This window comes from Rhamphochromis longiceps, linkage group LG19 (assembly GCF_057381845.1).
Source record: "Rhamphochromis longiceps isolate RC_006_pf linkage group LG19, R_longiceps_female_GT1.1, whole genome shotgun sequence".
NCBI lineage: Eukaryota > Metazoa > Chordata > Actinopteri > Cichliformes > Cichlidae > Rhamphochromis > Rhamphochromis longiceps.
In genome coordinates this window covers 23,020,365-23,042,272 of record NC_140575.1, presented here as the reverse complement: position 1 = coordinate 23,042,272, position 21,908 = coordinate 23,020,365, and the positions used below count along the sequence as shown (strand labels likewise).

The following is a 21,908-nucleotide window of genomic DNA, read 5'->3' as shown; positions in this document are numbered from 1 at the left end:
TGTAAGAAAAAAATCCTAAATTTTGTTGTAAAGTTATGCTTGATTCGACAACAAGCCAGTCTAGAAGTCTACAAACATAAATATTACTGTGTACAGTACATTAGCTTAGATTATAAAAAATTCACACAACCTTGATACAAACACCCACAGTGTTTGTAGACTTCTAGACTCAATTAGTGAGCTGTGAGAGCAGGGTATCAGTCAGCTCACACCAGCCCTATCGATAAGAGTGGCAGGGCTTTAAATGAAACACCCGAGTTAATGGAGAGAGTGTTTCTAATTAGCTGGTAAGCTGGACTTCTCCACAAGGGCACGTGGAACATATGGGCAGATTGTTAATCAACAAACGATGGACTCCTACTCCTGTCACCTCCATAACCTTCCTCCACCCCATCCCTTCAGCCCACTTGTCCCATCCTCAGCTCCCTTAGCTGAGCTTCACAGCAGTCCTGGGAGAGGCATGTAAATCTGGCCCCCTTTGAGCAAGCAACTGGCTTCGGAGAAAATAAATCTGCTGAGGTTCACGATGAGTTCAGCCAAGCCGCTGCTCGAAGCTTTTCTCTCTCTCCTTTTCCTTCTCTCTCTCTCCGAAGCTGTGGCCTTTTCTTTCAAGGCATCTTTTTTCCCAGTCTCTATCTTTCGCTCTCATTCCCATCTTTCTTGCTGCTCTGCTTTTTTCCTCTGTCCCCAAACCTCATCTTAGATTTGCTAATGTTACAGGCAGACAAAACTACAGTGATATCATTGTTCTGATAACAACCTCGGGAGGAAGAGGGACAATCCCCCTCACATGTGTTGTGTCTGGTCGGGTTTGGTCAAATGTCTGATTCAATCTAGTTTAGTCTAGTTTGGACCAAGCTTGATGCATCGCTATAAGCCTGTTTCCTCTACCCTTGCTTGAAAAGCAGTATGTTCTCTATAGTGGGAACCATATGACAAGAATCTTTAGCAAATTACTCTGAAAGGGCAAGTTTGCATGTCGTGACTTTAGAGGACTACTTGATCTTTTTGTTACATACTAATGCATAAAAGGCTTGAAGTACTGTCTATCAGTTTGAAAAAGAAAACAAAAAAGAGGGCACTTTTTGTTAAGTGTGATGTTTCGTCAGCTCATACATCCACCCCAGCCTCGTCTCTTTGTGACTCCGCCACTGATTATAACTAAAGCCACTAAAGATCACAATAAAACAAGGGCTTATTGTGCTGTTCATACAAATGCAATGCACACAATGCTGCCCGAAACAGACAGTCCTAATGAACACAGCAGGATTTGATGTGGAATATATTCATGAGCACACGCTCAGTTGTTTGCATGAACATGGTTGAAGTTTCAGTTTCCAAAGGCTTTATGCATGCACCTTTAGGGCTCTCTGTGCTTTATCTGTCTCACGTTTAAATTGTATACTTTAGTGTGATGTAGTGAGGGAAAAAGCAAAGGTCTTGTAGACCTTTGCTCGTTACTTTTATTGTATTTGTTTATTTAACCAGGAAGTGCCTTGAGATTAAAATATCTTGCTAAACACATGATTACAAGGTTACAAAAACTATAAATAAAATCTCTTTATTAAGAACTACTTATTATAGCTACTGGAGAGTGTGCTGTCTGTTAATGGTCTGTGTTGCACTGCATTGATCTAAAATAAAAAACAACAATAAAAACAAGAATCTAAATTTATTTGAAATCAGATTTTGACAAACCGCGAATGAAACTCCTCACTTGTTTCGTTAATCTTCATGTTGCTACAGACTTCTTTCAGTGTTGTTTACCGGAGGGAGCGTCTAACTGGTGGTTCATGTCAGGCAGCTCTGTGTTGACATTGCTAAAACCTTTCTTCTGATGTAGCTGTTTATCAGAAATGGACACATAGTTTTGAAAAGAAAGAGGAGGAAGAGGAGGAGATCTGGTCACTGAGTACTTCCAGACCTCTAATGAATGAAGACAGATATGAGGACAGAGTGTTAGCCCTACCCCTGCGAACTTTGACCTGGATAGCTTAGGGTTAGTTGACAAAAAAAAGGAGAACTTTGTCTTGGGAGGATGACTTTATTTACAACGGTTAATTGCATGATATAGTTCCAATCCAGTGAATTGAGCAGTTTCACGCCGACACTGGAGGAAATGTTTTCAAAGGTCTCATTATTGCTTGTGCAAAATGTGTCCTACTTACACTGATATACTGTGTAATATCATCACTGGCTTTCTGTTAAGACCTCAGCGACAAATTGTGTGAGTAATTATAGGCAAACCATTTTTGTCTGTCATTAACTACCCCATCTCCTTATCTCTGGATTTTAGACTAACCCCAGTCTTTTGAGATTACTGAAGTCTTCCTTGACAAGCGCTGAGGATGTCTCAAAGTAATGTGCAGCTCATTCAGCAGGGCCTTATCCTTAATCCCTGACCTAGGAGAAGGAGGACTCAGTTTAAACAGGGAGTGGTGGGAGTATAAGATTACACTAAGACTGTAATTATAAGGCCCCTGGGCTGATAGGGAAATGCTAACATACATGAATGCACAAATATACAAGCTCCTGCACACGTGCATGCATTCATTAACTAAGACAAACACAGGGCTGTGGGTATCAAAGATCGAGGTTTGGTTTTAACTAACAAAGGGTTCAAGAATTCTGTAGCTTAGCATTGCTGTTTTAAAACCTGGGTTGTTTTGTAATGATACAAATAATTGAAATATGGAGACAAATTCATATGTGATATGAAGGAAATAAGCCGGTCTCAGTCTGGTCAGAGACTAGTTTTAGAGGATGACTTCAGTGAAACTCACCTCTCCAACAATGGCCTAAATGGCACCTGTAGCTAGGTGTGCACTGCTTTTAATGGGATAGACATTTTAATTCTTCTTAAAAAGCATTTTGCTGGTTGCAGAGCCGATCACCAATTGGCTAGCACCTTATTCCTTCATTTTTATCTACACTTAGCCCTGCAAAATATGATATGAGACACATAGCTCTGACTGTAAGCACAGAATTCCCACCCACCCTTCCTTCAAACCTTCTGTTTGAAAGGGACAGCCAATCAGAAGAACCTTGCCTAAAAGTGATTTGTTTCAGGCAGTGGATAGAGTGAAGAGATTGCACCAGCTCCCAGTAAAATATAAATAAGGATGATTGTAACGTGTGAAAAAGGTAGAACTTTTCTACCACAGTCGAAGAACAAATATGAAGCTGGAAATGAACATCAAAGGTCCTCTTTAAGCAGAAAGACATCTAGACAGAAATCTGTGGTTCAGGATATACATGAACACTGAAACTCTTATTTAACTATGAGAACAACACTGAAATAGTCCAAACACTAAGGGTTACAAGAAGTCTGAATAAGCCAAAAGCCAAGGTGAAAGTGCTGTCCATCGGTGAAAATCAAAGAGAGCGCTGCAGCATCATCAAAGCCACAGGGGTTAGAGCTGACATAACAAACACAACAAGCAGGCTTGATCCAATTCTCTTCAAACAACCACTAATTTCATGTCGCATATTTGAACGTGAATGCCCAACTGTGTTTGCTCTGTGCGCCCTCTGACCCCTGTTCCTCATCCCTATAACCCCCTCCTCATCCTGCCATGCTCAGTAGGACTTAGACCAGCCCACTCAGTGGAACAAAATGCAGGCCTCCTAATCAGCTCATTTAGAGCAGATCAATGGCACTGATGACAAGAGCCTAAGCGGAGACTGTGCACCAAATGAGGGCTGAACAAAACAGCCTTCTTAAATGATTGCCTTGGAGCAAATAACCCCCTGGCTGAGTGGGGTCATGAGGTTGGTGACCTAGGTGGGTGCAGCAGTGGAGGTGTCCGACTGCGCCTGAGAAGGGGGGGGGGAGTTGAGTCCCTGGTGTCCCCGCTGGTGGGCCAGCTGAACAAACAGCTGGAAACAAGGCCAGACTTCAGTGTGCAGAGACACAAAGCTCCAGCCATGGAAGTCCAGTTTCAGGTCAGACCAGGCAAGACTTTAGACCCACGACAGCATGAAGACAGTGTGCTGCTTTCTTCTCTGGAGAAAAGGCCACCTCTGATCAGGGCACATAGCAAAATGAACACATACCCGTCTAACTGAACCCACACGCATGTACAACAGAGTATGTACACATTTACACACACACATGTAGACACAGTCTCTAATCCATTACACAAAAAGGCCTGTGTCTATCTGACTTTTTTCTCAAAATAACACTCCTCTATCTCCAAGCAATTGATCTTCACTCGTCTGTTCCTCCACAGGACATCTACTGTTTCTGCTGACTTTACTGCTCTCTGGCAACTCCTAAATATGTGGCCTTGTTGACATCCCCCCAGTGGTAACCACATTCCATGAACCTTTCCATATCTGCTCAGTGTCTTTCAAGATGTACATTCTTTTGCAATAATGATTATGTAAAAGCTTGGAGCTCTGACAGCTGGAGAAGAAAAAATTCAGAAAAGATGCTGGCTGTGGCTATTATAGGCCTGGGAAAGCACGACAGCTAAAGAAAGTGACAGAGGTTGTCCAGATAAATCCATTCCTCACGCACGTCGCCAAACAAAAACACAGAAAAGCCTCGATCAGCTCTGCTCAACCTGAGTCACATGCCCAATTTTTGCGCTCCAGTTCTGGCAAAACAAGGTCAGTGCGAGATATGAAAAGGTTTGGTAAAACACACATGAACAATCGTACACACAGAAAGCCTTGTTTGGGACAGCGGGGGGCACAAGCTGTGATAATGAGTGGCACAGATGAAAGGGTGGCTCCTCCCGAGTAAGCAAACTTCACCAGTGGAGCCGTTGTTAACAAGCTGACCTCTGAGCCTTCTCAGTGGGAACATTGCACCACCACCACCAAAACCACCCCACATGAAGCCCCTCGGCTTGCCCTTCTGCATGGGAGCGCACCATAAAAATGACATCATTAAGCCTGATGTTCTGCATAGAAGGACGGCTGGTAAATGGCAAAGCGGAGTGTGAGTCTGGGAACACATCAATCTCTGCAAGCATCTCTACACAATCGATCATTGCGATAACAAAGGAATCCCAGAATGCACTGTGCTTCAACAGGAAAATTCTTTAAGAAATTTCCAGGAAAAGATGTTCTTCCTGCACAATAACTCTACACTGGTTCTGACGTAGTGCACCAGTGCTTTTTTCTCAGCCGGGACACCCATCATTTAGGAGAAGTCTACAGCAGGTGGACCAAAAATGTTAGGGTAAAAGGTCATGTTGCCACAGCTCGCAGAACCACAGCTTCACACTGTGACAAAATTATACTTCTGTGGTGAATCTATGCAGCGGCTATGATGTAGCCTACACAGTTGGCTGACGCTGTTGCTTGCATTTATACTGTACTTGTGTGGGATGTGTCAATGGTAAGGTGTAGTTACCCTACTATGGTGTAGACTGAAAGAAAAGTTTTTCCTCCTCTTTTAGACAGGAGAGGAAAAATTAGTCTGCAGCTATAAAAGAAAGGCAAAGATTGGAGCGATGACTCTTGCTAATACATTTTATTAGATAAGCACGCTCAGTTAGAAAAGTAATTATCTAAATTATACCATTATTTATATAATAACTCATCTTGATGCGACAGGATCAGTTCAAGAATGTTGCTGAAAACAAACATTTCTCAGTTATACCTAAATGGGGTGTTTTTTTTTTAATTTTATTGTATTTTTTTCTCTTTAAGATAAGTTATCTCAGAAATGAATATGTGGTATTTGGGGCACTGAAAGCATCTAGATAATGTTTGAGCAATTTCAGTCTATTAGTGGGACCTGAAAGTTTTCCAGTGCATTATTCTAATACAGAAATATATTTGTCTTTTTCCTTGTTTTAACAAACTGACAAGAACATCTATAACATTTTTAAATCAAGTTTTGCACCTGCGGATTCTTTTTGGTATGTTCGGAGCACTACAAATTTTAAGCACACTAAAATATTATCCTATTAAGACTAAGTATCTCTGTTAGCAATCTAAACACAAAAAGCAACATTAACATCAATTTGGAGCTATCTTTCCAAGTCCACACTTCTCTTTTAGCTCTGGTCGGCTTTTTCAACTAAATGATTATTTTATGCTAAATGATCCACTGGGAGGTTTCGGTGCTGCCAAAAGAACCAAAGCTATGCACTGAAATCTCTTAAAGAACTTATAGCTGGTTTATTATTATTTGCTGTACAATCTGCTGAGTTAATTTAGGCTTTTGAAACATTACTGCAGTTTTCGCTTGTATGCCTTTCGACTGGTGACATAAGGTGCCACCAAAAAAGTATTTGGATTTCTTAGTGTTTTGCACATTTCCACATTTAAATCTTTGAGATAAAACTTATTATGGGGAAAAAGTTATCCAAACCTACCTGGGCATATGGAAAAAAAAAAAGTAATTGCCCCCTAAACCTAATTACTGGTTGTGCCACCCTTGGCAGCAAGAACTACAATCAAGCGTTTGCAATAACTGGCAATGAGCATTTCACATCACTGTGGAGACATTTTGGCCCCTTCTTCTTTCCAGAACTGTTTTAATTTGGCCACATTGGAGGGTTTTTGAGCACGAAGGGCCTGTTTTGCTTTAACTAGACCACACCAAAACCTTGATTTTGTTTTTTGAACCATTTAGAGGTAGACCTGCTGGTTTGTTTTGGATCATTGTCTTGCTGAAAAATCCAAGTGAAGTTGAGCTTCAGAGCACAAACTGATGGCCGGACATTCTCCTTTATTATTTTCTGGTAGAGAGCAGAATCCATGGTTTCATTAATTATGGCGAGCCATCCAGGTCCTGAAGCCACAAATCAGCCCCAGACCAACACATTGTCTGACTGTTGGTATGTAATGCTGTGTTGTAACGGGATGTGAACCTTTTAAAAAACTTCAGCTTTCGTCTCATCAGTCCACAGAATGTTTTCCCAAAAAGTCTTCGGGATCATCAAGATGTTTTTTTGGGCAAATATGAGACAAGCCTTTGTGTTTATTTGGTCAGCAGTGGTTGTCACCATTAACTCTCCCATAGATGCCATTTTTGTTTCTTTGTTATTGTTGAATCATGAACTCTGACCTTAGCTGAGGCAAGTGAGGCCTGCAGTTCTTTAGATGATGTTCTGGGTTGTTTTGGGTTGCTAATGAGGTCTTAAAGCAACTTGGGTAGTCTGGCTAAGACTGTTCCAAGTTTTTCCGAGTTGTTCTCTCGTTGCCTGTCAGCATTGTTTGCTGGAGTCCCAGAGCTTTAGAAATTTCTTTGCAACCCTTTCCAGACTGAAAAATGTCAATGACTTGATCAGATGATGTGTTGCTTTTTTAGAACCTTTAGCCTGCTTCACTTTGTTGGACGGGTTGTATTTAAGTGATTTCCTGATTCAACAGGTGTGGCAGCAATCAGGCATGGGTGTGGCTCGTGAAATTGAAACAAACTTTCCAGAAAAAAGGTGTTTAATTACATTTCATTCTTGACTTCATCATTAAGAAATCATAAAAATTGTTTGATGATTAAAAACATTTAAATGTGACAGTTATGCCAAAAACTAAGAAATTGGGAAGTTCGAAAATACTAATCACAGCACTGTACATCCAACTGAAAATAACAGTGAATGTTTTTAATTCGTATTTTGGGTGAATTAACCCTTTATCTCTTCACGTTTGCTGAAAGAACAGTGTGTCACAGTCAGTCTGAGAGATACACAGTCAAAATAAAAGTGGATATATGCAGGTAAAAGCAAACACAACCAGAGGCGCCCAACTAAGCCACCCAAACACATACACAAAAACAAAAAATGATCGCTATTCCCTGAGGAGCTACACGAGGAATCCGTTGGGTGTCAGAGCTCACTGTACCACTCTACATTGTAAGGAGACAAAGGGCAGGGGGTGGGGATGGGAGGGTGGAGGGTCACTTCTCCTCACAGCATCTCCAGTTTCAGGCCCTCTAAGGGCAGCCACGGGCGTGTTACGTAGGAGGATTGTGTCTCATGAGCAAGGTGGGGGTGGAGCATAAACACTGGACGCTGCATGCACGATTTTCACATGTCAGGAACACCTTTCTGAATATCAGCGGGGACCTCTTGGCACAAGGCGTCAGCACCCGTTCCTCCCGTGCCTCCTCTTTGACCTGTCATCACCTCAGAGATATATTAGAGGATCTCTGTGTGCTGCTGAGTGTACTAGCATGATTTCTGGTTCTGCTCACCAAATGTCTTAAAGACCACAACAAAGATATCAGCTTTTCATCTGACTGTGATTGTATCATATTAATACAAGCATATTTCAACACATATGGCTTCAGTGTAGCCTCAATCGTTTGGCCAGGACAGCGTGAAAGACCTTGTGCTAAAATCCAGATGCAAGTAGATAACAGCTGTATATTATCATTCCATCTAAGTATACACTCTCTGTCTCAGCAGTTCAGATTTTCCCAACTTGGAATGTTGAATTATCTTTTTTTAACACTCCCTCACTGTTTGCATGTGTGCAGCTCTCCTGTCCAAATTGATAATAAATGGTACATTACTGTCCAATGAAAATAACCACCCGTAATGTTTTTTTTAGGGCTACAAGAAAATATCCTCCAGGCTTAGTCAACTGGAGAGATGTGAATTCCCTTTTAAAACTATTGTATGCTGACCAGACACAGACAACTGCCTGTCCGTGCCAGTTCCAGGCAAGCTCTTACTTCCTTTTTGACATGTGGGGACTTCCTCCATTTCACAACAACAAGTCGTGCTGTGCCTGACTTCTCTGTCTTTAATCACAGCACACCAAAACATGTCCTCCTAGTGAGCCACAGGCCACCGATTCAGTTTTGTAAGAGTACCTAATCTGTGCTGCATGGATGGGAAAACTGAACGACTTAAAGGGGAAATCATTTTCTCAATGGCTGCTGAAACCAAAGTGGAATTTGCTGTAGTGGAGAAGAAGCCGTCTAAGCTCTGATTGTAGATAAGAAGGGTCTTTTTTATGTCTGTCACCCATTGTTTTGTTACATTACAAATCTTCCGTGCCGACACCTGATACCTGATAGTGTGGCCCATTTGTCACTCGTGTTTACGTCTGGGATGTGGAGTGCTGCTGGGGTGGAATACACCCAAATACACCCTGCCCCTGAGCACCCCCCAAGGGTGTGGGTGCTGTTGGGATAGGTGACACTGTGAGCAAGCTGGAGGGTCTGCATGAGTGTGAAGGAGGGGCCAGAAAATGTAAGCCTGTCTTCAGGAAAATACAGGTCTTATCATGTCCCAGGGCGAGGAAAATATAAAAAGCAACATAATAGGATTTAGAATGAGCTTAATGAGTAACTGAGCTAGGAAATGAGTCACAATAAGTGAGAAAAAAATGAAGGAGCAGTTTACCAAAATTATGGGAAAATTATGGGAAAAATCATTATCTTTTATGCTATCTAAGCATGCAGAAAGGTGCGGCTTTATTGGCTTAAAACTGCCTCTAGTGCAATACAATATGCAGGATTTCAATTAGTGGCGCTAATGAAGCAGCGAATGCTAGTTGCCAAACAACATCTGGGCTTGTCACCTGACACATTGCTGAAATTAGGGCTGTTTTTCGTAAGCGTTTATGTATGAGTCACTGCACCAAAACAACACACTGCACCAAACAGACAGAGGAGGCAGTGTAACATAGCTGATGGCTTTTTTAAAATCAAATTCTCATGTAGTTTGAATGTATTGCAAACTTCAGTAGTTTTAAGTAAGGCAACCTGACCTGACCTGTAAGTATCGACCTTCTCTGCGCTATCCAATATGCATAGCTATTAATTCGGCAGCACTGGACCAATCCTCACTCCGTCTTTTGCATTCCAAACACAATAACTCTCAATACCAGTGCACTAGTAAATAGTCACAAGCTCTCTGGCGTGAAGAAAATAGCCCAGCACGGAGAAGAAAAGAAAGAATTGAGGAGGCAGGGGCTCAAAGAAAGGATCGGAGCAAAGAAAAGATTAGGCTCTGGAGAAGTACAAGTTTTGCAAAGCTGCCCTGGTTCTTGGCATTAGGCCAGGGACAGGAGACAATGCAATGCTGTGCAGATCCAGGGATCTATAGACGCTCACTGGAGCATTGGACTATTGGGCAGAAGGGTAAGGCGGGGGGCTGAGCCCAACTGTTTTCCAAAGCTAAGCACAGAGGACGTGATGGGGGACTATGGTAGCTGAAGCCAGAAGAGGAGCGTGGTTGCAGCAGAGATAGAAATGCAGTCACAGTGTATAGAGGATATTGACCTGACAGTCAGTCAGGGGATATATAGGGGCCTTAGTATCCTGCTTGCACCTGCTCTATGAAAGAAAAGATATAAGGGGGCTGAACAATATACCGTTAACAATCTGCCAACGGGCCATCTTCAGTACACACTGCAGGCCTTTTAATAAGAGAGGACAAGAGGGATATGAACTGGATTTTTTTTTTCCCCTTCTTGCTTTATATGCTATTGTTAAGCCTTCTCTTTACTTGATTATATTTTCATACACTGCAATCAGTGGTTAATTTCCTTTCTATTCTTTCTGCCCTCTTGGCTGTACGTGGAGGGTCAAAGCTGGAAAAAAAGTGAGGAGAAATGAAGAGAGGAGGACAGGGAGGAAGAGGAGAGCGAGGAGTGAGGTGCACCCCTCTAAGATCAAAGACTCAGCCCCATTGTGAGGCCTGTACAATGGAGTACAGCACTGAAAACACTTAGAGAACCACCCCCCACGCCATTTCCTCTACTGCCCTAGACCCCTCCTCATCCCCTGGAGACTAACTGACAACACAGTGGGGAGGTAAATGAGTGGGACTGCATATAGTGAACCACAGTTATTTCAGATGTTTGGATAAGTCATAATAAGTAAAATGACCGTATGACGAACAAGGTATCAGTTTGTTACAGATGCTGCACACTTGTTTGGGGGATTTTGCCGTGACCAGCAGAACCACAACCACATTAGTGGAACCATATTGCGAGCCTGATTCCAATTTTCTGGTCATGTATTGACAGATAACACATCACTGACTTTTGTTCATGTTATAAAGCTATTAATAAAAATTAGTTTCTAACTACAAGAAAAATGTAAGCCCACAATTCAATTTTTATTTTGGTCAATTCAAATGTTCACTGGCTATGTGTTCAGCTTGCCATTTGGGCAAGCAGTGCTGGGCAGAAAGTAGGAAGGGGTTACAAAAAGATCTGTGCTAACTGTTTTTGCAAAAAGAAAGGGTGTTGTGGTGAAAGTGATTCAAATCATAAAGGTGTGTATTAAACAAGAGCTCCGGAGCGGATGCAACATTCTGTGATAATTTTTTGCAGCTTCATCAGTTTAAGGGTAATCATCACACAGCAAGGTTGTTGGGTCTATTGTTACTTTACAAAAAATATTGTCTATTGTAGCTTTAGGTTTGAAGGATGATTATAATCTCTGCGATTAAGGACAAGTAGCTGTGTTTGTCTTTCAACATTCAGTTCAAACCACTAGCTTCCTCTAATCTACACAAGGTACTTTTACAGAACAAACATTTAAAGTTTTTTAAAATGTATCTAAAGCTATATGACTGCTACATTTCCTGGATTGAGAATGGAGTGCCGTTGCTCCTGTTGGATTGATTTACCATATAACCAATAATTAAAATGTACATAAAGATACCAATAAAAAATGTCACAGCCAAAATGAAATGACACATACTGCATAAATGGAAAATTACCACTTCCTGAAAACAGTTTAGCTCTTATTATGTCATTGAAATACCATCCCGTGTGTTAAAACCCCTTATAAGGGTTCATATCTTTTTATTTCTCTTTCGGTGTCACATTACTTGTAGTGAAAGTAACCGCAACGCAGAGCAAAGCAGTGACATATAATATCCTGTCTTCACACAAGCTGGATTAGACATCGATGGGGCCGCCCCCTCAAATGTAAGATGCAAAGACAGATAAATCTGAGTGTTAAGTCTTGTGTACATAAAAAAGTAAAAAAGAAAGTCCCCAAAGATCCCCCACAGAGGCAGAGGAGAGGTAGCGGTTGGGGTTGTGCTCTTTCAGCTGTAACCAGTGAATGAACTTTGAGTAGAACTCTAAATCCTCAAAATAAGAAGAAAAGTGAATTCTTTAAAAAGCTCCACACCTTTTAGTGTATTTACCATTCAGTGTTTCAAGCACACGTGTGATTATTGCCTTCTTGTTAGTCCTTTTTCTCTGAGTTAACTATTTTCTTTTCTTCCCTGCTCTCCTGCCACCTCCTTCTCCCCCTCTTGTGCTTTCCCTCCCTCAAAGCCTGCGGGGTTTATCTGCAGGGATGAGGGAGAGAGGAGAATGAGGAAGACAAGCACTTTCATGGCTGAGTTGGGAGCTATTAGCCCCCTGTGTGCTCGGACCTGCTCTACCTCCTCTCAGTATTAATCTGCAATGACAGCTTCACTGTTTACCAAATCCACCCAAGATCCTGGGGGATGACTGGCCGGCGCCACTCTGCTCCATTAACCTCTGACCTCCAGCATTACGGCACCAGACCGAGGCCAGGGGCTTGGGGTTAGCTGGCCTGAGCACCCGGCTGGACACCTGTCTGAGGTCCAAGACTGAGCTCCTCTCACACATAAACATTGTGTGCGAAAAGACGTATCTCGGCTGGACTTGGTGCCATTGTTCTCAGAGCTGCGGCTCATATACTTGTGTGTATTTTACATTTTCAGGTTTTACTTTCATTTTGAGAGGGTCTGGCAGTTAAAAGTATATACTTTTGGGAAAATCCCTAAATTATCTGTAAAAATAAAAGTAAAACTAACCTGGAACTTAAGGGCCACAAGTCTGGTTCTGTCCAAAAAGTAGGAAATGACTGTTTCCCTAGGCTTTCAGTTTTTATGCTAAGCTAAACTCACTGGCTCTGCCTATGTACACTGCAGAGGCAACAAAACACTTTTACAGACCATCAAACTATTCCTTTACTATTCACTGACTGATTGTCTCAAATGGGTTTCCTGAACTGACTGAGCATAATTTACACCACTATCAAGCTTTGGTGACTGGTACATGAAGTAGAAATCACTTGAAAGGTTTTGAAACAGCTTTGACAAATTAGAAATCCAAGAGAAGAATAGTGAGGCAGCAGTGCTGCTCCTTCTTTCAATTAGACATCCATGTGTCCTGTAATCCATTTGGCCAACCGCTGCATGATGAGTATTACACATTCTTCCTTTGAAGAATCTCAACTTGTTCTCTAATGTGGGCCTTTCTCTTATACTTGTATATATTTTTCTTGTTTTGTATATATCCCTTTGACTGTATGTATTTCTCCTTTTTGCTATTTATTCCTGCCGTCTGCAGTTGCATCCCGAAGTTGATGTGAAACACCTACAATTTTGTTGTACATGCACAATGACAATGAACGAGTATTATGTTCTATTCTATTACAATAAATCCCCTCTTCTTTTCACAACAATCTAAAAACATCTATGAACTGAAAGGTTTTGGCTTTTCGGGGAGGAATGTGGGGGAGGCATGTTGTCCCATTCCTCTCTAAAATTCTGTTCAACAGTCCTGGATCATCTTTGCTATATTTTTCATTTCATGATGCACCAAATGCTTTTATTTGGTGAACGATCTGGACTCCAGGCCATTTCAGCTTCTACAGGGTGGGCCATTTATATGGATACACCGTAATAACATGGGAATGGTTGGTGATGTTAAAGTCCTGTTTGTGGCACATTAGTATATGTGAGGGGGCAAACTCCTCAAGATGGGCAGTGACCGTGGTGGCCTTTTAGAAGTCGGCCATCTTGGATACAACTTCTGTTTTTTCAATAGGAAGAGGGTCATGTGACACATCAAGCTTATTGGTAATGTCACAAGAAAAACAATGGTGTGCTTGGTTTCAACGTAACTTTATTCTTTCATGAGTTATTTACAAGTTTCTGACCATTTATAAAATGTGTTCAATGTGTTGGATTGTCAATGCAACCCTCTTCTCCCACTCTTCACACAGTGATAGCAACACGGCAGGAGAAATGCCAGCACAGGCATCCAGTATCCGTAGTTTCAGGTGCTGCACATCTCGTATCTTCACACCATAGACAATGGCCTTCAGATGACCCCAAAGATAAAAGTCTAAAGGGTCAGATCGGGAGACCTTGGGGGCCATTCAACTGGCCCACGACGACCAATCCAATTTCCAGGAAACTGTTCATCTAGGAATGCTCGGACCTGGCACCCATAATGTGGTGGTGCACGATCTTGCTGAAAAAACTCGGGGAATGTGCCAGCTTCAGTGCATAAAGAGGGAAAAACATCATCATGTAGCAATTTCAAATATCCAGTGGCCTTGAGGTTTCCATTGATGAACAATGGACCCAATATCATTGTACCCCATATACCACACCAAACCATCACTTTTGTTGTTCTAACAGTCTTGGAGGGATCCATCCAATGTGGTTTAGTGTCAGACCAATAGCGGTGGTTTTGTTTGTTAACTTCACCATTCACATAAAAGTTTGCCTCATTACTGAACAAAATCTTCTGCGTGAACTGAGGGTCCTGTTCCAATTTTTGTTTTGCCCGTTCTGCTAATTCTGTGCGCCGATCTGGGTCATCCTCATTGAGATGCTGCAGTAGCTGGAGTTTGTAAGGGTGCCATTTGTGAGTAGCTAATATCCGCCGAAGGGATGTTCGACTAATGCCACTCTCCAGTGACATGTGGCGAGTGCTACGCTGTGGGCTCTTGCTGAATGAAGCTAGGACAGCCACTGATGTTTCTTCATCAGTGACAGTTTTCTTGCATCCACATTTTGGCAAATCCAACACTGAACCAGTTTTCCGAAACTTAGCAAGCAGTTTGCTGACTGTAGCATGGGAGATGGGTGGTCTCGTAGGGTGTCTTGCATTGAAATCTGCTGCAATGACCCAGTTACTGCGTTCACCAGATATCAACATGATTTCGATCCACTCCTCACGTGTTAACCTCTTCGGGGTTCCTATGATTGTTGGGTTTTTATCTATGAAGCGCCTTGAGGTGACTTTTGTTGTGATTTGGCGCTATATAAATAAAATCGAATTGAATTTAATTGAATCTTTTTATCTAGGCAACTCTGTCTCTCTAAGATGCTCTTTTGATTCCCAGTCGTGTTACTGACCTGTTGCCAATTAAACGTTGGGTTACTTAATGTAATCCCTGGTTCTTTGATAACAGAGTGAGGTGTTTCACTATGGGAATCACCTCGGCGTGACCAACTACGGAAGCTGCAATGACACCACGTGTGTCTATGACACCCCTGTTGAGCCATGCTCAGGGCTCCGCCTCCTCATTCTAACACGGCCGACCAGCTCCTCCTAACTCATTCCAAGCAGATTTCTTTCCGTGCCTAAGCAAGGAGGGAAATTTTGGTGAAACACCTCACTCTGTTATCAAAAAAACAGGGATTACGTTAAGCAACCCAATGTTCTTTTTCTAACTTTGCTCAGTGTTTCACTATGGGAGATATGGCCCAGTCCTGGATTGCGCCAGCTCCCAAAACTACGCTCCAGTACTACTCCAGGATTTCAGGTCGAACCTGAGGCACCAGAATCCAGCACTTCCTGAGCCAGGGATGACTGTGCAACCTCCAGCCGATAAAACAGGACAAACGTGTGTGGCATAGCCCAGCTTGCCGCTGCACAAATATCCTGGACTGATACACCTCTGAACAAAGCCCAGGATGTGGCCACACCCCTAGTGGAGTGAGCTCAAAGTCCCGGGGGGGCCTGCAAGCCCTTACAGCTATAAGCCAGAGCTATGACCTCTACAATCCAATGAGCTAGCCCCTGGCGTGATAAGGGCCTGCCCTTGTGAGGGGAGGCCCAGGAAACTAACAGCTGATCTGACTTCCTGAATCCAGCTGTTCTGTCAACATAAGTCCCCAAGGCCTGGACAGGGCACAAAGTGTTCAGCCTCTGCTCCCTCTCTGAGGAGAATGGAGGGGGGTGACTTTTTTTTTCCAACACTTTAGGGACAAAGGCTGGGTTAGGCCTCAGATGTGCCTTAGAGAGTCCCGGGGCCAGCTGTAGACAAGAGGGGTGAATAGACAGAGCCTGTAATTCACTAACTCGCTTGGCTGTGGTTAGAGCCAACAGCAGAGCGGTTTTAAGAGAGAGAAACTTCAACCCTACTGCCCCAATAGGCTCAAAAGGGTGGTGGGAGAGAGCATCTAAAATGACTGACAGATCCCATAAAGGGACCAGTGGTCTAGAGACTGGGAGCGTTCGACGTGCCCCTCTCATGAGGCGACATACAAGGGGGTGCTGACCAGCTGGTTTATCACCAAACCCCACGTGGCAGGCTGAAATAGCTGCTAAATAGACCTTTATGGTGGAAAAATCTCTCCTTTTGTCCAGCAAGTCTTGAAGAAAACACAACAGCTCCACCACTGAACACTGAAAAGGGATAATCTGCTTTTCATGGCACCACTCTTCAAAAACACGCCATTTACTGCTGTAAATGGAACGAGTGGAGGAGGCTCTGGTATTCTGAATGGTCTCAATAACCTTCGGAGGCATGCCTGCTGACTTCAAATTCCACCTTTGGGCCAGGCCCAGAGAGCAACCTGGTCTGGATGGGGATGGTATATCTCCACACGCACCTGAGACAGAAGGTCTCTGCGGATGGGGAGTGGCCATGGCTCGTCCACCAGAAGCTGGATGATTTCTGTTATCCAGTGTTTGGATGGCCACAGTGGAGCTATTAAAATCAGTGACAGCCCCTGATCCCTCACTCTGATCAGTGTAGGGGGGATCAGGCTGAGGGGAGGGAAAGCATACAGCGGAGTTTTTGGCCATGGATGGGCCAGCGCATCCACACCCAGTGGAGCGTGTGCGTCTGACAGGGAGATAGACAGAGGGCACTGTGTGTTTTCTTGCGAGGCGAAGAGGTCTACGGCAGCCCGGCCGTATCTCTGCCAAATCTGCTCCACCACCTGTGGGTGAAGCCTCCATTCTCCGAACAGTGGATTTCCTCTGGACAGGAGGTCCGTCCCCCTGTTCAGAATTCCTGGTACGTGAGTTGCCCGAAGGGAGAGGAGCCGAGTGCTGCTCCACACATTTATTTCCCTGGCTAATCTGTGTAGCTGCCGGGAATGGGTGCCGCCCTGGCGGTTGATATAAGCAACTAGAGTGGAGTTGTCTGTTTTCAGTAAAACATGTTGTCCCCGGAGATACGGCAGAAAATGCCATAAGGCTTGGAGAACCGCATAGAGCTCCAGCACATTTATGTGATTCATAGCGAGTCTCTGTGACCAAACGCCATTCACTGCTCTGCCCATCATAGTGGCACCCCAACCTGACAGGGATGCATCTGTGGTCAGTGTCACCCTCGATGATACTGCCCCGAGAGGTACCCCCGCAGCGAGAGCTGTCGGGCTCCTCCAAGGCCGGAGAGCCGCGATACACGGCTGCATTATTTTTACACCACGACTGAGATGTCGGCGAGGGCACAGCTGCAGAGAAGCGACCCACCGCTGAAAATCTCTCATCATAAGCAGCCCCAAATGTACCACCGATATCATCGAGGCCATGAGGCAGAGGAGGCGGAGACAGAGTTGGAACCGCACTACTTTCCCCAGCTGAAAACGGGAAAGACAGCGAGTGAAGGATGCGATCCTCCGCTTTGAAAGTTCGATACGATAGGAGATGGAGTCTATTCTGAGCCCCCTGTAAACTGTGCGGGTTCCAAGTGGCTCTTTTTCAGGTTGATTGTGAACCCGAGCTCCGTGAGGTGATTCACCACCACCTCGGAGTCTTTGATCGCCTGCTGGCGCAATCGTGAGCATATTAGATAATCGTCTATGTAAGAGAATATTCTGATGCCGCTGTTCCTTTTTTTTTTTTTTTTTTTTTTTTTGCCGCTGTTCCTTAATGGAGACAGCGCTGCCTCCAATCATTTGCTGAACACCCTTGGGGCTAAGGATAGCCTGAATGGGATAGTTTGAAACTCGTACGCTACGCTCTGATAAGCGAACCTGAAATATTTCTTGTGTGGCGATGTGAAAATATGTGTCTGATAGGTTGATTGTAACAAACCAATCGCCTGTGTTAATTGAGCGACAAAGCATCTTGTGTGTGAGCATTCTGAACGTGTACTTTTTCAAATGCTTGTTTAACACACGCAGATCCAGAATAGGACGGAGCAATGTTCCGTCCTTTTTCGGGATGAGGAAATAGCGGGAGTAAAAGCCCTGCTGAGCTTCTTTGCTTGTGTAACCCATGTGAAATACAGGGCTGCAAAATCCCTTTTTGTAATCTAAGGCTATAGCCTGTTATTGTCACAAGGGGGCGCTGTGATGCAGTCTTGTGTTCTGACGACCTTGCGTCTAGTGCGCAGGAAGTATTACCTCTCTCTTCCTGTGAGATCTTCCCGCTGATGGCGGTCAAGTACGTGTCGGAGCGCATGGAAAAAGTATCTTGGTATGCAATACTGCAACCCAGTTAATGAGACCAGATTGTTTTACGTATAAATGCTAATAAGGTACTCTTTTATTAGGCCCCGAACTCTGACCACAAAGGGAATAACGTCTGTCAAGTTATTTGTGTCTGAAAATCCCGGTGAGTCACGTGCTTTCGTTAGCTACCTGTTAAGTTAGATAATGTATTTCACTAGCCGATTCAGCTCAGAAACCTTTGAACAAAAACCAATCGGGAGCTATGAGAATCTGGCGTGTTGTTTCACTTCTCCTGTTGTTCTTTACAGTGTGTTATAAGTGTTGAATGCTTTGAGCTAAACGATGCCGATGCTAGATGCGATGCTAGCTGCTAATAGCTGTTAGCCACCCCACCCCGCTGAAGCCATATTCCGATCGGGGAGGTATTCAAGTAGAAGCAATAGCTCTGTTTATATTAGAATGGTTATGTCTTAATAGATATGAGCATATTTCAAGTTTAATAGTATTTGCACTGAATTAAGTTACATTTGCTTGTAAGCCTTAAGGATGAATGTCGCTTTCATTGCTATGACTGTTTACATTACAGTTTAAGCTGCTGATGTTCTTTGTTGTGATGTAATTTTGATAAAATTGTTGATACTGGTACAAACAAGTTACTGTAACTCTTGTAACTTGGTAAAGCTAAAGGGAATGCCATTTGTGATTAATACATTTGGAAAAGAAGTTAATGAGCTCATGTTAAGAACACAAAATGGGAAAAGAAATTGATTGTTCTGCACTGTTTGTGTAGATTGGTTTTTTTGAACTACTAGAAGGATTCTGGAGAACCACTGACGGCGAGAACAGCCCAAATGAGATCCTGGATGATCGTGAAATGGTGTGGCCAGCCATGCGATCGGATTGTGGGATTTGCCTGAGAAACTGATTCAAGCAACCCTGGATTACAGATAAGCCCTATGCACTACTTTTCCTACCCGGATAATAGGGTTTGCACACTGACAATTCCCCTACAGTACACCTGTTTGGGTTTTCAACGACTTTAAAGGACAATTCAGACTGGACAATTCAAACTTCACAACAGGAACACTTTAATCTGTTTCATTCATTCCCAAGAGCTCTGATACTGTTCAGTATAAATCTTCCATTTAAATGTCTTTATTTTGTTTTGTTTTACATGTATTCACCTTTAAAATGCACTATTAGTGTGCAATTTGGGTTATTGTGTTGTATATGTATATAAATGGTACTGAGGCAATAAAGGTCCCAGTTATTCACTTCCAAGCCAACTCCTTTTGTGAGTCCCCAAAACAAAACCTCCTCCTGAACCTAGTAAGATGTCTAGGGTCTCTATTTGAAGTGAGAGTGTACTGGTCCTGAGTAGAGGCGCTACACAAAACGTGGCGAGCCAGCCAGGAGGTTTAATTCCTTTTATTTTGGAAGTTGAGCAACTGGTGCTTTCATGCCTTTTGGGTCAAATCATTACAATTGTCCATGACATTCTGGGTTGGAGCAATAAGACAACATGGATGTAATCCAAAGTGAAGGTGTCAAAGTACCTAACTCTGTCCTAGTAGGAGGGTTAACAGGCGATGAGGTTGACAATGAGGTTATTGATTACTTAGGGCAGTTTGGTTCTATTGGAAGAGTAATCAAAGTAACTAGCACAGAGGCACAGTTTAAAAACACAGCCATTGTGGAGTTCCAATCAGGTGAACCAGTCCAGTTCCTTAAGGATAGCTTGCCTTGCAAAAGACAAAGCCGTAACCCAAGTGTTGTCCATCATATCCAGCTTCTGTCTGCGCTGTATGTTGCAGACAGGGGTTCATGTTTAACCCATTCTTACCTAACTGAACTGAAAGGGCTTGCTAAACTGAGTGGTGCAGATTTTGAGAAGGTTTTACTAGATGAGCTGGCCAGAATGAAGAAGTCCACTGAGAGTGATCCCGCAGTTGGGCCAAATGTAACAGTGCCTAATCAGAATCTGCAGCTCACTAGTGACACAGACCAAGATGAACCAGCCATCATAGAGCATCAAAGTCCTCTTAAACTGGGCAGTGATTTAACCCACTTGCCTGAGCATGACTCTCACTCATCCTCTCCAAGTGTAGAAGTGACTCCCTCGCACAGAAAAACCACTATCTACTTACCACCTGAACAGCTCACTACACCTGAAGTACAGAGAGTAGTAGTTGAGCATGTCATTAAGAACAATGAAATGCCTTCTCAAGGTCATGCAAAGCTCAGGCCCTTCTCGGGGAAAACCCCTTGCTCTACTTTCGAAGCTGATTATGATACGTGGCGCAACAATGTTGAATTCCACCTCATAGATTGTACCATATCTGACAAACATATGTTAAGGAAAATAGTTGAGAGCCTTCTTCCACCAGCTGCTAACATTGTAAAGCACCTTGGTCCTAACGCTTCTCCCCATGACTATCTCAGCCTTCTTGACTCAGCATATGGTACTGTTGATGATGGGGATGAGCTTTTTGCCAAATTCCTGAGCACAAACCAGAACTCAGGTGAAAAGCCTTCTGCCTATTTACAGCGGTTGCAGATAACCCTGAATAAAGTCATTAAAAGAGGTGGCATCACTACAAATGATTCAGATCGCCAACTGCTTAAACAGTTTTGTAGAGGTTGCTGGAACAACAGCTTGATCACAACCTTGCAGCTTGAGCAGAAGAAGGACAAGCCACCTTCATTTCCAGAGTTGCTCCTCATGCTACGTACTGAGGAGGACCGGCAAGCGGCAAAGTCCAGCCGAATGAAACAGCACTTAGGCATTTCTAAACCTAAGGCACATTTGAACTCCCTTGAAGTAGGAGAGTATGTCACTGATGATACAGACGTATCAGCTGTTAATGATAGGCTAGTGCCTTTTGATGCACATAAGTTAGAAAGGAAACTTGCAAAGCTACAAGCCCAAGTGGCTTCACTGAAAGCATCAGCTATTGACAGTTCAAGCCAGAACTCTGACAAGCCAAATAAGAAAACCAAACCTAATTTCAAGATTCTTCCTAAAGAGAAATCTGACCCAAGTGAGACTAAGCCCACTAAGAAGCCACGCCCATGGTACTGCTTCAGGTGCGGCGAGGATGGTCATATTGCTCCCTCTTGCAGCAATGAACCAAACCCTGAACTAGTTGAAATGAAACGTAAGGAGTTCAACCAAAAACTACAAGTCTGGGAGGAACAGAACATGTCAGCTTTAAACTAAAATCAGTTTCTGGGGAGGGACTACCAGGAACTGAAAGTAATCATGAACGTCCCAAACCGGAACCTCAGAGCAAAGTATCTTCTCTCTCTCGTGCAGCACGACCCCAGATTAGGTTACCCAAGGGACTTGTAGGACAGAAATGTACAGCAAATGTTACCGTGTCGGGAGTCAATTGCAGTTGTCTCCTTGACACTGGGTCTCAAGTGACCACAGTGTCCGCTTCATTTTACAACACCAATCTTTCAGAACATCCCATTCAGCCTATCAGTGGCCTGGATGTTGAGGCTGCTAGTGGCCAAAATGTTCCTTACTTGGGATACATACCCATCAGCCTTAAGTTTCCAAAAAGC

General features: G+C 43.4%; 1 protein-coding gene across 1 annotated transcript; it reads left to right on the top strand.

The window, feature by feature from the left end:
* The first annotated feature begins 18,383 nt into the window (after nt 1-18,383).
* LOC146646742 (zinc finger CCHC domain-containing protein 12-like) lies at nt 18,384-21,558 on the top strand. Its single transcript, XM_085390731.1, has 2 exons — nt 18,384-18,501; nt 19,129-21,558. The coding sequence occupies exon 2, from the start codon at nt 19,861-19,863 to the stop codon at nt 21,556-21,558; it is 1,698 nt and encodes a 565-aa protein (XP_085246857.1). The 5' UTR covers nt 18,384-18,501; nt 19,129-19,860.
* Nucleotides 21,559-21,908: the final 350 nt, after the last annotated feature.

Excerpts from the sequence above, each read along its gene's own strand:
- LOC146646742 (XM_085390731.1), top strand. The coding sequence starts at position 19,861 with ATGGATGTAATCCAAAGTGAAGGTGTCAAAGTACCTAACTCTGTCCTA.